Below are 16956 nucleotides of genomic sequence, written 5' to 3' on the forward strand. Positions count from 1 at the left end.
GCATCACTTACGATCTGTTTATTATAATTGATAATTGCTTTGAATTCCTTATTTCTCACCTATTTTAACTTCATCGATATCTATTTCTTGGTTAATTAATGTTCGTAAAAATGTGTTCATTAGTTCTATTATTTTTCCTTGCGTCTCTTTATTTATTGTCTTCGTTGTTTTTATTTTCAATGCCCTTTATGACAAGGTTTTTACCTCCAATTGGGCTATTCTTAGATTGTGTTTCCTTATTATTTCTTTTATTTTAGATTTTCTGTTTCCATTTCTTTTAATTCATCTAATCTCACCATGGTACTTTTTGTCGTTTTTACATTGCTGTTTATTTCTTTAAACATTTATTAAATTGTTCACGCTATGGCAATGTCGGTAGAAATTCCGACATCCGTTTTTGTTTTTGTTGTACTTCGCTGTTTGCCTAAAATTTCGATATCTACTTTTATCTTGTAACCATTGAACGACCCATCAGAAACGGTGGGTGCCAATGGACAACAATATAACTACCTCGGAAAGTTGGGGGCTAATTTAGAACAATAAAACTCACAACTATCTTTGGGAGCCAATTGTTAGGCTTCGTTTAGCTCAGTCTCTCAGGTGTGAGAACGTCTTATCTTAGAAGTAAAGGTGAAAAATGAGTTTGAAAATGAAAATGTTTGAGAAATCGAAATAAAATAATTATTTAAAGAAAAATAACAAACATGTGACGTTTAAAACGTTACAATCTACATATTTTTTCGAGTTGGAATTATTTTTGTTGAACACTATTTTGTCTCTGCACCAAGACTTTATTGTTGTTGTCGCAATTATTTTCTTCTTCTATCCTTCATCCTTATATCAAGATTATTCTTAAAAACGTAAACGATTTGCTATTGAATGTTAAGGGGGAGGGGTAGCGTTTTATTTTGTATTTTAAGTTTTTTATTTGATAGTATAACTCTTCAAGAGTATCCAGGTAAAATTTTACAGTGATCGGAGCAAAATTGATGGAGTTATAGGCATTTATGAGTGAGTGAATTGTGTGTGTGTGGTGAGTGAGTGAGGTGAGTGAATGAGGTAAGTGATTGAGGTAGGTGAGTGAGCGAGGTGAGCGATTGAGGTGAGTGATTGAGGTGAGTGAGTGAGTGAGTGAGTGAGGTGGGTGAGTGTGTAAGCTTGGTGAGTTATAGAGACGAGCGAGTGAGGTTAGTGAGCACTCACATAGAAATTGGAATAAGTACAGTGTCATGTTCTCATAATTTATGCACTCGTGGCAGATAACAATCGAATTACTAGAGCGTATAAAATGGCTGCAGATGCAACAAAAAAAGCAGAGTTCGTCGAAAGCAGGAGCTCTAATAGAGAAAAAAGATGCTCGAGATATTTTACCAGGAAGCACCTCGCTATATGGGCCAGGAATAGACGATACTGTGTGTGTATCAAAAAAAGCTTTTTTTTTTGAAACGCGTTTTTCTCGGAATAATTTTTTTCGTGTCGGTGTTCACTATATCTCAAAAACTTTGCACACTTCTTTTATAAATAAGTTACTAGATCGCAACGTCGAGATATTGTCAATTTTGTAATTATACTAATTTTACATCAAATTAGTCAAATTTTAACAAAAAATTTTTGAAAATTCAAAAAAATTGTCTTTTTTTACTTAAAAATTGAAAAAACGATAAAATGAACAATATCTCGACGTTGCGACCTAGTGAAACTTATCAACTAACTAAATCTTTTTGGTTTTTTGTCAACAGATGATTCAGTTATAAGTTACGATGAACACCACAAAGTAATTTTTTTTTCATCTTGGAAAATAAGCTGTCATCTTCTTAATTTTTAATATTTTTTTACCAAAATTTCAAATAATACTCTTGAAATATTGTACTATAATGTACTAATGTTATATATATATATATATATATATATATATATATATATATATATATATATATATATATATATATATTAAACAATTAAAAAAAAATCTTAAAAATATGTTTAACATATTGAAAACCACCACTTAAGTGAAGAGTGGCAATGTCTAGCTATTTGTCTCTATCTTACGACAATGTTAAACACATATTATTGTAATAGGTATCTACTTGTCACTAGAACCAAGATGTACGCAACGTTGTCATGTATGACTTATTAAATATTACGACAGAGTGGTATCGTACTTTTGATTATTTTTAATAGATAAATATTATTGAATATATTAACGAGTACAGCATGTCCGTAATTCTATGATTCTTTGGTTGCATGTGAATAATTAAAACCGAAGGGATAAACTATTAATATTGGTTATTAATTTGATAAGAATGTGGTTGTTTTAATCCACTCACATTTATATTTTCAAGTATTTAGTTTCTACAATGATGAAACTATATTAGAGCTTAATGAATTTAATTATAATTCAAAGAATAAGAGAGTTACTTCAAATTTATTACTTAACACGATAGGAGTTAACCAGTAAACCAGTATTTTTCTAATACTCATTTTTTATATAATTGTCATCAGTTGTCTAATTGGCAATTTTTAATTTTTGATATACTTACCAAAATTTTTTTTCTTTTAGATTTTCCCAGTTCTTTATTGCTCCACTTTTTACAGAGAGTGCTACAGAAAGAGAAATTAGTGCCGTTAATTCTGAACATGAAAAGAATTTGCCCAATGATCTTTGGAGACTTGATCAATTAAATAAACATTTAGCCAATCCTGATCATCCATTTAACACATTTGGAACAGGTGAGAGGATGCTGACTTCATTGAATATTCAGTAATAACCAAGTATATTATGTTGTAGGCAACAAAGACACTTTAATAAAAATTCCTAAAGAGAATAATATTGACGTAAGAGAGAAGTTACTAGAGTTTCACAATAAGTGGTACTCATCAAATATTATGAGTTTGGCTGTATTAGGAAAAGGTAAATATACTCAAAATTTTTAATACAAAAAGTTTTTGGTTTTTCATTAAAGTATATTTTCAAGTGTTTCAAATTGTTTCCCTATGTTCAAATTAATGGTTCATTATTTTTCTTCTTGACATTTCGTCTAGAACTTATTCCAAATAGATGTTCTTCATTCTGATCTATTTTGAGTTTGCTTGTCCAATTTTTACAATTGCGATACCATCTTGTTCTATTTTTTCCCTATCTCAGTTTCGGTATTCCCCTGTTTTATATTCTCCTGGCTTTTGCTTCATTATTTTGGTAGCTATTTCATTTTCGTTCATTCTTTCTACATACCCCATCCACCTAGCCGTTCAATTTTTATTAATGTTATCTGGGGAGAATCAAAATGTAAACGAAGAAATCCAGAAAGATGTAGACTCTTACTGGACCAGAATAAAGAAAGATATTGAAGCAGCAAAGATGAAATAGGAACAACAATTTGTGCCCCTAAAAATTATTGGTTTGACGATGAATGTAAGAATGTAACAAGAGAAAAAAATGAAGCCTAGAGAACAATGCTTAACTGACGACCTAGAACAACTTTAAAGAATTATCAGACAAAGGGAAGAGAATGGGGGATACACAAAACAAAGAAACGAAACTACTTAAATGAGAAACTTAAATATATAGAGAACCTTAATACACAGAAAGGATTCAGAACTTTCTACGAGTATAAGAAATTTAACATCAACAGAAAAGAATTTAAGGCAACTGTAAGTCAATGCAAAAGTCTTAATGACGACCGAGTTACAAGGAAGGATATATTCAATCGATGGGGGTGGAATATTTTAATCGGGTACTTAATATAGACTAAGAAGAAGAAAACCTGGAAGACCAAAAAGCACGCGGAACAGACAAGAGGGAAGAGCAACCACCAAATATTCTTGAAGTTAAAGGCGCAGTTAAAAAACTAGCCAGAAATACATCATCAGGAGTAGATAATGTATCAGCGGAACTATAGAAAGAAGGTGAACACGACACCATAATGGCACTACTGCAGCTCATAAAAGGAATATGGACGCAAATACCTCCCCAGTAATTGGAATATTAGAATACTCTGCACCATACACAAAAAAAGAGATATCTTAAAATGCTCTAACCACAGAGGAATTATGCTTCTAAATGTAGTGTATAAAATATTCTCCACTATACTATGCCACCGTAGGGTTCCATATGCAGAACGAATAATAGGAAAATAACAGGTTGGTTTCAGAAGTGGTAAATCGACAATTCATTAGATTGCAACCCTGGGGCAAATTTTAGAAAAAACACTGAAATATGGCATAGATACTCACTAAATATTTATAGACTGCAAGGCAGCCTACGACTCTGTAAATAGAAAATATTTAGAGCAATGAAAGACCCAGGAATACCAAATCAGTTTTCTAGTTTAACAAAACTAACGCTTGAAAAAGCCGAATGTAGAGTACCAATCCAGGGGGAACTGTCTGAACCTTTTAAAACAAATAACGGGCTGCGCTAGGGAGACAAATGTATGACACAAATCCCAACAAAGACCTGGACTAACAAAAAGTAATGAAACATGTTAGGCTGCTTTAAAAGAAAAGTACTAAGGCGAATCTGTAGAGCGGTGAATGACAATGGAGTATGGGGAAGACGAAACTACCAACTTTATAGAATTATCAGGAGATATATCGTAAAATATATTAAGATACGAGGACGTTTGACAGGGTTGTAAAGCCAGAATGAAGGTACATATCTGACCCCTAGTATGTTTTGTATAATTCACAATTATGTTTTCTTTTTTAATCCTTTGTATGTCTTTTTCCACTTTTAGTAAGTGTCTATGTTTCAAATCCATATGCGAGTATGTCTGTTATTAAGGTTTTGTATATTTGATATTTCGTGTTTCTTATGGTGTCTGATCTTAGTCGCTTATAATCGATAATAACTTTTATTGACGATTAATATTTGTCTCCTCACTTTCTCTCCAACGTTGTTATCGGATGTAACAAGAAATCTTAAATATGAAAAAAAAATTACACTTCCAATGGTCTCCTATTGTTAGGTTTTACAGTTGCTTATTACATATTGTTTTTCTTGCATGTATATATTTTGTTTTGGTGCGATTAATTTTCAAGACTGTTTGCAGCTCTTTCTATATACTTAAATCCCTCTATCATTTATGTTGCAATTATGTTGATAATATCTGCAAAGACTAGTATTTGTCCGCTTTTATTGATATCATTCCTCGAGTATCGACCATCGAGAAACTTATGATTTTCTCAAGTGTGATGGAGAATAGTATACATGATAAGTAGGGGTACGGAATTTTCGTTTTTATGAAATAGATACGAATTTCGTCGAAATTTGGAACAAAAATGCGATAAATGCGAAATATGGAGTTTTTGTTTATTTCCGCGAAATATCTGTAGGTGCTCAAATCACCCTTAAATAAGTAGGTAGTTACGAAGGTATGGAAAAATTTTACGGAAAGTTTACTTTTGTAATTTTTGAAAGGATTGTTTATTGTTCTAACACGTGCTGAAATAGAAGGATTTTTCATTGTTCATCATTAAATAGATAAAGATAAGATAAGGAATAGATATTTTTCAATGTTGATTCTTTGAGAAATATAAATAAGCCGACTGTTGTTATCTGCATTTCGGTCTTTTGTATTGGTAAAAATCTAAGTAGGGATAAAAGTCGGCTAATTCTTATTTTCTAAACATATAAATTAGTCAACCAGGACAATCAGTGCTCATTCTGTCAATTTTTACTGAGTGAGAACAGTCTATTACAAAAGTTTTTATAGTAAAATAAAGTTACTTAAAGTATGCCCAAAAATGGGACGCCCTAAATCAATTGTGAGCGATCGGGTCAAAGAATTTGCAACAGATGTGGTGATGTGTAAGTATTGCAATACTCGTTTGGAAGGTGATAAAAAGGACACACTGTAGAAACATGTGAAGTCGACTAACCGCATTAACAAGAAAAATCTATAGCATCTACTTCAGGATCTGTGGCGGACAAATGTCAGTTGCTAGTGGCTTTGAGAGACAGAAACGAGCAAAAGAAGAGAATGATACTTTTGTGGAGGATACAGTTAGTATGTGTCTGAAAGCCAACATTTCACTTCATATAGATATGTGTGATAGGTGTGAATATATTGTTAAATATGTTCCGGGGTCGTGTGCTCTTCCATGTGCGGACACTTTACGGAGAGGTAGTGCCACAGTGTGGGCTGTCTGAAAAAGCCAATACAAAGCAACAGTTGAAAGACAAGCCCATTGTAATAGTAGCAGACGAAACCTCGGATGGACAAGGAAGATGTGTTTTTGCTATTCTCTTCAGAACTATAGATTCTGTACTACATCAAGAATGTTTTTTAGCAAGTGTTAACTTCCTTGATACTGCCAATGCATCAACGTGTTCACAGGCAATTATAGATACATTAAAAGACTTTGAAATTGATTATTCACAAGTTAGAGGCCTAGTATCAAATTCAGCAAGATACATTATGACTGCTTGCTTTAACCTATTAAAAATTCTAATAGGGCCACATATATTACATTACCAGTGTTTGGCTCATAAAGTTAATCTTGGTGATGGTTTTGTAGGAGAGTTCAAGGAGTTAAACATGTTTACAGCATAAGTCAAGTCAGCCTTTTGTCTTTCAAGAAAAATGAAGAACTCTTACTTGAATTATTTGAAAGAAAACGAGTCCAATCTCTCAGCAAAACTTTGTCCAGCACCAGTTGTAACTAGATGGAACTCTTGGTGCTCAGCAGTGTCGTATCTAAGTGAATATCTTAATCACATACTCAATTTTTTTAATGTATGGAGAATGAAAATTCCAGTATGAAATTTCTCAAAGACAATTACGCCGATGAAACTTTCAGACGTAAACTAGAAATTCAAATGACCTTCACGACCGAGTTCTGTCCAAAATTAATGAAATTAATAGACGATTTGGAAGGAGCCAGTTATCCATTCGTCCATTTTTTATGGAACAAATTAGAGGACTTAACATCGTCACTTGAACACCATCGCCAAGGTTATTTTGATGTAAAAACATCTCGATTGCTTACTGAAAACGAAGAAATTGACGCTACACTGAAGGAAATACTTACAAACGACAAAGCCTTTAATAAACTGACTCTCCATATGACTTTAAAAGACACAAACGAGGCTTTCTTACACATTGGACAGTTATTTAACCCATTTATAGCTGCAAGTTTTACTGTGAACCCGAGTGTACTCTCAGAAAGCTTTTCTAAAATTCCTTTTTTTAGAACAATGACACAATTGGAGTACAAAGATGCATATACTTACTTTCGTAGATTAATTCTTCAATCGATACGAAGGAACGAAGATCTCAATGTGAAGAATATTTTGCTTACTACACAGTGCAGTTTCCGTCATTTGCTAAAGCAATATAACAGAGCATCTGGAGTCCAACGAACAGCGTAGACGCAGAACGATTCTTCAGCAAATATAATATTGTAGTGACAGATCGAAGAACAGCTCTTAAAGAGTCGAATGTCGAAATTACTACGGTGTTAGCTTTTAATTATTGTTTTTTGTTGTTTTACTCGTAGTTAAAAATAAATGCGAAATTTTATAATTATAAAAAAAGTAAATGCGAAATTCATGTTTTTTATTTGCGAAAATTCCGTACCCCTAATGATAAGGTATCTCCGTGTCGAGGTCCCTGTTTTTCGTTTCTTACCGAATTTTATTTTCACCTCTAGTGTTTCTATCGCCAATATTATTAGTTGAGCATTTTAAATTCTGTCATTGCTTGGATTAGATAAACCCAATATAATATATATACTTAATACATAGTACATTTTAGAGAGTTTAGATGAACTAGAAGAAATGGTTGTTAAATTATTTTCAAGTGTACAAAACAAGGATGTAGAAGCACCAGTATGGAAGACCCATCCCTTTTCAGACAGTCAATTTCGTACTAAAGTTTATGTTTCTCCAGTAAAGGATGTTAGAAATTTAAATATTGTATTTCCTAGTGAAGATTTGACTGAATTCTATAAATCATCAGTAAGTATATTTATTATTAATAATATTGAATGAATAATTCAGTTCTCACTTTTAATTGGTACTTATCTCAAACACATAAATATAAAAAAAAATTGTGTCAACTTAACAACTTGTTGGTTTTACTTTTGTCATATTTTTTTTAAATATATTTTTGAAAACGATTTCCGGAGTGGAAATCGAAACGCCACCCGTTAATAACAATGTAATTTTCATTACAATCAATTGTGGCTTAACCCCATATAAACATAATTGTTGGGGTAAATCGCTTGTTTGATAAATCGCTTGCGTAAAACTGATACACTAGTATAGACTTTATTTTTATTAAAGTAACTTACAAAAATCTCATTGCAAAAAACTATTGTTACACTCAAATTAAATCTGTTTCTAACTTCATTCATTTCTTCTTTTTTTTCTGCTGTCACTTCTCAACTAAAGGTGTGGACAACTGCACCTACTCTCACGGCAACTGCACTTATGTTTTAATTCTCCGTAACATACCGGCCGCCTTGAAACGTGTTAACACTTTCAACTATGTCCTGTGCTTCAGTCGGTAATATACAAAGTTTTGATACGGGTCGTTTAAACATTTTATTGTTTATGCGGACTGTTACCACTCGCACTACTCCATCAGTTCCTGGATGAACTTGTTCGACCTTAGCCATTGGCCAACCTAGGGTTGGAGTCTGTTCATCTATCACTAGGACAATATCTCCTGGTTGGACGGTTCTCTCGGAATGTTGTTTCCACTTGCTTCTGATTTGTAGTTCAGCAAGATATTCTCTCTTCCATCTTCTCCAAAAATGCTGGAGAATTTTTTGTAATCGCTCGAAACGCTTGAGACGATTTTCTGGTATCTGACTGACATATCTGTCTGGCAGCGAAACTAGCTCAACTTCTTCCCAGAAGAAGGTGAGCGGGAGTCAAAGGATTTAACTGATCAGGAGAGGATGTTATAGGGCATAAAGGACGTGAATTAAGAATTGATTCGACTTGAACCAGTACTGTGTGAAATTCTTCTAGATTTAAATGTGCTTCTCCCACAACCCTCTTAAAATGAAATTTAAAACTCTTAACCCCGGCTTCCCAGATCCCTCCGAAATTTTGCGCTCTGGAAGGTATGAAATGCCAATCTATTCCTTGCTCGGTGAAGTAACTATTGAATTCTTCCGATATCGCTTGATTTTTGAGAAAGTTATTAAGACTTTGTAGTTCCTTTTTTGCACCTACATATGTTTTTCCATTATCTGAATAAACCTTACTTGGTTTTCCACGTCTGCTCACAAATCGTCTAAAAGCAGCTAGAAAACAAGCAGTGGTTAGATCAGATGTAACCTCTAGGTGCACAGCCTTTGTCGACAAACATACAAATATACATACATAGCTTTTTATTAATTTAGAACCTCTAGTCAATCGGTCTTTTAACAAAAACGGACCAGCGAAATCCGTTCCTATATTAATGAAAGGTAAATATTGTGTTATTCGTGTAGCTGGTAATTATCCCATAATGTAATTACCAGGTATAGGTTTTGCTCTAATGCATGAGATACAGTTCCTGACAATTCCCTTGCAAATATTACGTCCAGATATTGGCCAAAACCTTTCTCGAATCGAAGCCAACAACATAGTTGGCCCACAATGCATCAATCGTTGATGCTCAGATTTTAAAATTAAACGTGTTAGTACATGTTTAGGTGACAAAATTATTGGATATTTTTTATCGTATTCGTAGGTTGACTTCTGCAACTGGCCACCCACTCGGATAATACCATTCTCTAAAAATGGGTTCAAAGATAATAAGGGACTATTGCGTTTCAATCTTAAACCCTTACTTAATCTTTCAAAGTCTTCAGGAAAAGACTCCTTTTGTGCCAAGGCTACTAATATGTCGAGTGCGTCTCTTAATTCATTACTAGTAAATAAGCCCACTCTTTTTTCCTTATCGCATAAATCTTTCACCTTTAGCCTTAATTGACAATTGAATATAAATCTCGCAATATACGCTGTTACTCGAATAAGTTTATTCAAATTTGAAAAACGTGTGAACAAATTAAAATTATCAATTAATATTGAGTGATGAGCAGTAGCCTTTTGCTCTGGTAAGCCTTCAAAATTTAGAATTTTACTAGATATAAATTCTTTTAGATCATTTGTAGTTAGCCAACTAGGACCATTCCACCACAAATTTGACATAAGTATCTCATCAACGCTCATACCCCTAGATACGAGATCCGCGGGATTTTGATCAGTCGCTACATAATACCAATCACTCACATCTGTTAGTTGTTGAATTTCATTTACACGATTTGCTACAAATAATTTCCACTTACTAGCTGGACCTTTTATCCATGATAATGCTATCTGTGAATCCGAATAAAAATAGCACTTATCAAACTTAATTTGTAAATCCTTTATTGTTCTCTGTGCCAGCTGTGCTAATAACAACGAAGCACATAGCTCTAATCGCGGTATAGTTAATAACGTTTTAACTGGTGCTACTCTGGATTTTGAACATAAAAGTTTGGATATATATTGGCCTGATTGAACTTTACACCTAATATATATACAACAACCATAAGCTTTTTGGCTAGCATCGCCAAATCCATGCAATTCCACAGATACATACGTAGACACTGTGACCATTCTGGGTATGGTAAGATATGTAATCTTCATTAAGTCGTCCTTGAAATTCAACCATACATTAACTATCTCTTCGGGAAGATTCTCATCCCAATCGAACCGCCGTTGCCATAGTGATTGCATTAATAATTTCAAAACTATTACAATAGGACCGAGTAGACCTAGAGGGTCAAAAATCTGCGAAATAGACGACAATATAACGCGTTTCGTGATAGCTTGGTAAGTTTTAAATACTGGCAAGGAATATTTTATGGAAACAGATTCAGAGTCCCATAATATCCCTAATGTCTTGTTCGTCTCTCCATTGTTCATATTTAAGACACTTGATTCCAAGCTTGTATCTACTTGGAATTTTGTCAATAATCGTCTTTTGTTACATAGCCATTTTCTGAGTTGAAATCCTGCACTCGCTAAAATGGATGTCACTTGTGCTTGTAAAGTCAGTAATTCATGCTCACTATCTGCTCCTTCTAGATAATCATCCATATAGAAAGACCTTTTTATCGATTCACTCGCTTTAGGATTACTTTTTTCATGTTCACTTGCTAATTGTGTTAGACAGCGTACAGCTAAATAAGGAGCTGAAGCCGTACCGTACGTCACTGTGTTCAGCTGATAACATTTTAAGTCATCGGCTGCGTTTTGTCTCCAAAATATTCTCTGTAGTTTACGTTGTTCGGGAGATACGTGAATCATTCGATACATCTTTGATATGTCTGCAGTCATAACAAATTGATACTTTCGGAACCGGAGAACTATTGAAAAAAGATCATCTTGCAAGGTCGGTCCTACACATTGTACCTCATTAAGAGACAGACCGGATTCCGATTTCATTGAAGCATCAAATACTACTCGAACACGTGTAATTTTACTTGTTTCGCGAACAACTGCATGATGAGGCATATAGTAGGCTAATTTTTGCTCTCCTTCTTCATCAATCGCACTCATATGTCCCGATTGTAAGTACTCTTGCATAAACATATCATAATCGCGTTTTAGCTCGGGATTTTTTAAGAGCCTACTTTCTTGTGAAAAATAACTTTGTAAAGCACTTTTACGTGAATCACCTAGATCTGTTAAATTTTCCTTAAATGGAATCGATACAATGAATTTATTGTCCGCTGATCGCTTGAATGTATTTTTGAAATAAGTTTCGCAATATTGCTCTTCTTCTGAAAGAATCGTTTTTACACTAGAATGAACATCTTCTATCTCCCAGAATTTCAGCAATATTTTATCAGTAGCCTGCTCCTGGCTCAACTCGCTGGAAAAATTGCTAGCATGCTTTTCTACCTGGCTAGAAGTTGAGCTTATCACGCCGCCCAATATCCATCCTAATTTTGTCTCTTGTAGAACAATTTTGCTATCTTCTAATTGAATCCTGTCCAATTGTAATATTTCCCAGAATACAGATGATCCTATTAACAGATCAATTTCTCTCGCTCGATTGTAAGTATGGTCAGCCAATTTAATATCCTTTGGTATTTTTAAAATGTTTTTATTAAATGAGGTGGTAGGTAGCTTGTCGGTAATATTTTCTAACACTAAACAATCAATAATTGAATTGAAATCGCTTGTACAAGAAGATATATTTAGCTTCACTCGATTATTTAACTTGGATACCGCTTGCCCTACTCCTATTATTTTAAAATTAACCGACTCCATACTTATATTTAATTTTTCACAAAATCTCCTTGTTACAAAGTTGCTTTGTGATCCATTGTCTAACAGAGCCCTACACTCATGTACATTTCCTTGGCTGTCCTTAATATTGACCAAGGCTGTTGATAGAAGCACTTGTGATGTCATAATTTTCTCGCTAAAACAAGTATGACTACTTTCTACCTGTGTATTGTTATGATTTTCACATGTACTTTGTAATGTTCGATTGTCATTGTTAATAGTTCTACAATTATCGCTAGATTATTTATGATTATTATTTTCCCTTGTATTATCGCTAGATGCCCTAGTATCCCTAGAACTATCGACATGTAGAAGACTGTTATGTCGACCTCCGCAAGCTTTACAACCTGAATGCCTACAACTCATAATGTCATGTTCTGGTCTCAAACAATTCTTACATAAATTTAATTTACGAATCTCAGATAACCGCATAGCTGGGGATAAGTTTAAAAACTTTTCACATCGAAAAATAGTATGTTTTCCTTTACAAAAATAACAAGTTACCGCACCTGATCCCGCTTGATAAGTACTTACAAATGCATTCCTTTTATTGTTATTGAATTTGTTATTAAAACCTTTAAATTGAACTTTTTCTTTTGTATTATCATGAACTACATTTGAAACTTCAAGCTTCTCTAATAATTCACATCTTTGTTTTAAGAATTTATTAAAATCAATCATTGTCGGCAAATCGCCTTCAATTCTAAATAGTTCCCATTCTCTACGAGTATATTTATCTAACTTGTTAGTAAACAAATAAATCAATAACCTATCCCACATGTTTACATTTTCTCCTAAAACTTGCAATGCTCGCAAATTCTTAGTGAAGCTATCATAAAATGATCTCATACTTACATGACTTTCTTTTTGTATAACAGGATATTCAAATAATTCTTTTATATGACTATGTATTAATAAACTCGTTTGATCATACCTATCTTTTAACAAATCCCAGGCTATTATATAATTATTCTCGGAAACTGAAATTGATTCTATTAGCCCTAATGCTTCATCACTCAAACATGATCGTAAATAATAAAATTTTTGAATATTAGATAATGTACTGTTATCGTCAACTAAGGCTTTAAATGAATCTCTGAACTCTATCCATTGTTGAAAACTGCCACTGAATTTTGGCAATTTTATCGCGGGCAAATCGACAGCTCTCGAGCGATTTTGTTGAATCAGAGCATCGCATAAATTATAACCTGAAGAGACTGCATTATTGCTAGTATAAAATTTATCCAGTTTTGACTTCATATTACTTATTAGTGCAAAGTATAATTTTTCAAAGCATTCCCTCTCGTCCTCGTGCTCTTGTAATCCAGTTTCTGTTGTCTCAGCTAATTCTATTGCTTCTTGTTTAATATTAAATTCTACGTATAAACCTTCGACCTTGTCTAACCTTACTTCTAATTCTTTGGCAGTTCTATGTTCTATCGTCTAAATTCGCCGAAAGATTCTCGAAAAACTTACTTTGCCCAGACAATTGACCTTTTAATATACCTCTTTCCCTTATTAATCTGTTAATTTCAGAATTCATCTCAGTACTAGTTCAACCCAAATAAAACTCAATTCGAAATATAGGAAATGTATGGTAACGGTAAATTAAATGGAAATTATAAGGAAAAACTCACCTTTGTTGAGGTTAATTTACACGTGTTTCTAATCGCTTGCACTGGTTTTTCTCACTATTCGTCTCGTTGGACCAAAAAATGTTGGGGTAAATCGCTTGTTTGATAAATCGCTTGCGTAAAACTGATACACTAGTATAGACTTTATTTTTATTAAAGTAACTTACAAAAATCTCATTGCAAAAAACTATTGTTACGCTCAAATTAAATCTGTTTCTAACTTCATTCATTTCTTCTTTTTGTTTCTGCTGTCACTTCTCAACTAAAGGTGTGGACAACTGCACCTACTCTCACGGCAACTGCACTTATGTTTTAATTCTCCGTAACAATAATATTTAACATAAATATGAAAAAAATTATTTGCCGCTGCCATAGGTTATCCTGCTCTATACGCATATTGTCCCTGACGTATCGAACTTTCAACCAATACACAATCACTAATGTGCCTATTGGATAGTTTTTCTAGAGTTTTCAATAAAAATGACATTATGACAGCAAAAACTTATTAGTCCCAGACACAATTTTATGTATAAATGCCAACCTTATCAGTTTCCATGTCTGGGTATTTACCCCAGTCCTAACCTAGCCAGATAGCAATTTTTCCTAGTCTTAGTAGTACCCGTTTAGTTTCAGGAAAGTTCTTTTCGGGTCTCTTCACTATTCCGAGTATATTCACCTGACTGTTTTTGGAGTGAAGGCATGCTTATCTGACTGTTTATAGAGGCAAATTTGTGGAGCCTTGACATTTCTGCAGTCTCTTCTATTCCCGTGCAGTGCGTTCTCCACGATTCTCGTTTAACCATTCTCAGCGCCTTTATTCAGTCGGAGCTTTGTGATAACCGACTTACTCACATGATCTTTTGAGGAAATTAAATTTTCTGTTTAATTTCTGTCCTTTGATTTGCAAGGTTGTTATTCTACATGCGGATGTTTTTCTTGGAATTTATATACTAGAATTAATGGAAACAACAGATAAAGAGAATGGGTGAAAATTGTCTAACTAAACGAATATTAAATTACAAACTGAAATGAAGTATAGTGCACCTCTTCAAAATATGGAGCAGTTTGATGCTGGAATAGGCAACAAATGCCTAAACTCTGGAATGAAGAAAATTTGCCTATATCTGAACAAGACACTTCATTTGACACATGATACCTTTTAACAGCTCTAAGTCGTGGCTACTAATATATTAATTATATTCATTCGTTTTTCAGTTATGAAAGTTACTTTGCTTATCAACTTTAAAATGTAATTATATTCCAAACAAATTGTAGTACTAATCATCTAATTTTTCTGGTTCTGGTCTGGTTTATGCACAAATTTAATGAGCTAGAGTAGGTATTGTTATTATCAGTTTGTAAACCTTCGAATATGGTAAGATTAAGGAACAAATAAATATAATATTTGATGGCTAAAATTAAAATCCATAACAAAAAACTTCAAACTAGTGCCCTGCATAAATATTTCTCAAAAAACAAATATTCAGGGAAAAAATTGTCTCTTTAAATTAGTATTTTTTTGGTCCTGTTTAGTTTTAGATAGGAAAATAATCATCTCTTTTTTTTTTGCAATCTATTTACTATTACTTGAAATTTTTGACAAAACCCTGAAATCATATTTTACCTTAATTCCTTACATACATAATAAATTATTAAATAGTTTTTTTCAAAAAAGGATACAAAAGAAAACTGAATTTTAAGAAAAAATTTATTAAACAAATAAATGTGGCTTATGACCTTTTTGACAATAACAAAACGAATATAAATTCTAAACATAAATATAACTACATATGTGTGTGTGTGTGTGTCTGTGTGTGTGTGTGTGTGTTTGTGCATTATTGGCTTCGGAGTCTCTGTCCATTCGCCATCTTACCTTTATGGGATTTTTTATTCGGAAGCTCTAAAGGAGTGCTCCTTGCTTTCTTCTCGTTTGCTATACAATCATAGTCCTGTTCTAATTTTACAAAGAAATATTTCCTATATATCTAATTTTACAATTATACCTTAGATTTTTATTTCTCTTATAACATATTCAGCTTGTTTTGAATTATTTCCTTTTGTTGTTTGTTTTTTTTTTATTTTTTCTTTTTTTATATATACATATATATACACACATATATTTATTTATTTGTTTTTTTTTCTTATCTTTTTATCTTATATAATTTGGGATATTAGACTAGGATACAATTTGACGCTCAGGGGTCGATCAGAGCATTTAGACGAGACATGTGGACCTCGGATAGACTTAGGGCTTTGCACGAAGGGAAAAAAACATAGGCTATAAACTTAATCTAATACATAAAATATGTTTATACAAAATTTGATAAATATTACAATCTTCTGAACTTAGTAACTGGGTTAGGTTATATGGTTTGGCGATAACTACATAAATATAACTAAATATAACTACAATATTATTTTTTATTATAAAAAATCGGTTTCGTCATTCCCATCTTCTTCGTGTTTCATCAAGTTGGTTATAGTATTTTTTAATATTACTGGTAATAAAACATCAAAGTAGAAATACGAAGATTTCTTGGTTGACAAAACCAGATTTTTGCTTTAATCTGTGCATTCTTTAAATTGCAAGGCAAAACAGACGATGAAAAAAGATGTAAGAAACTGTCTTTTATTACTGGTAGTGTTTTCAATAATACTGAGATAAAGCTGCTGGTTTATGGAATGTATTATAAAAGTGTCTTTATATCTTCAATTATTTTTATGTTTGGTCCTCCATATATTTTTTAAATTTTTTGTTGTTAATATGTTGTCAACAAACTCTACACCTGTCTTAACAACACTTACTTCATCAAACGCTCCATTTAGGATGTGTTTAATGAACATGGAATTTTGGTGTTCACTTTCGAACAGAAAGCAACACACGTCTGTAAAGCAGAGTGGTTGTTTCTCGGTGGTAAATGTCTTTTTTGTTATAATTATCTCATCAAAACTATAAAAATCTTCTTGAGACATTTCAACTACTGCAAATGGATTTTTCTTGTTTGATTTTCTCACAATTTCAAACCATTCTTCTGGAGAAAA

The 16956-nt window shown here is 32.9% G+C and overlaps 1 protein-coding gene across 2 annotated transcripts in view; it reads left to right on the top strand.

Moving 5' to 3' along the window:
- Ide (Insulin degrading metalloproteinase) overlaps positions 1–16956 on the top strand; it is a 163888-nt gene that overhangs the window by 112245 nt on the left and 34687 nt on the right. For both annotated transcript variants that reach the window (XM_072529962.1, XM_072529963.1), the window contains 3 exons: positions 2561–2730; positions 2789–2911; positions 7758–7960. In XM_072529962.1, coding sequence (XP_072386063.1) covers positions 2561–2730; positions 2789–2911; positions 7758–7960 — 496 coding nt within the window. The remainder of the gene's footprint in view (positions 1–2560; positions 2731–2788; positions 2912–7757; positions 7961–16956) is intronic.

The sequence above is a fragment of the Diabrotica undecimpunctata genome, chromosome 4 (genome assembly GCF_040954645.1).
Source record: "Diabrotica undecimpunctata isolate CICGRU chromosome 4, icDiaUnde3, whole genome shotgun sequence".
Lineage (NCBI taxonomy): Eukaryota > Metazoa > Arthropoda > Insecta > Coleoptera > Chrysomelidae > Diabrotica > Diabrotica undecimpunctata.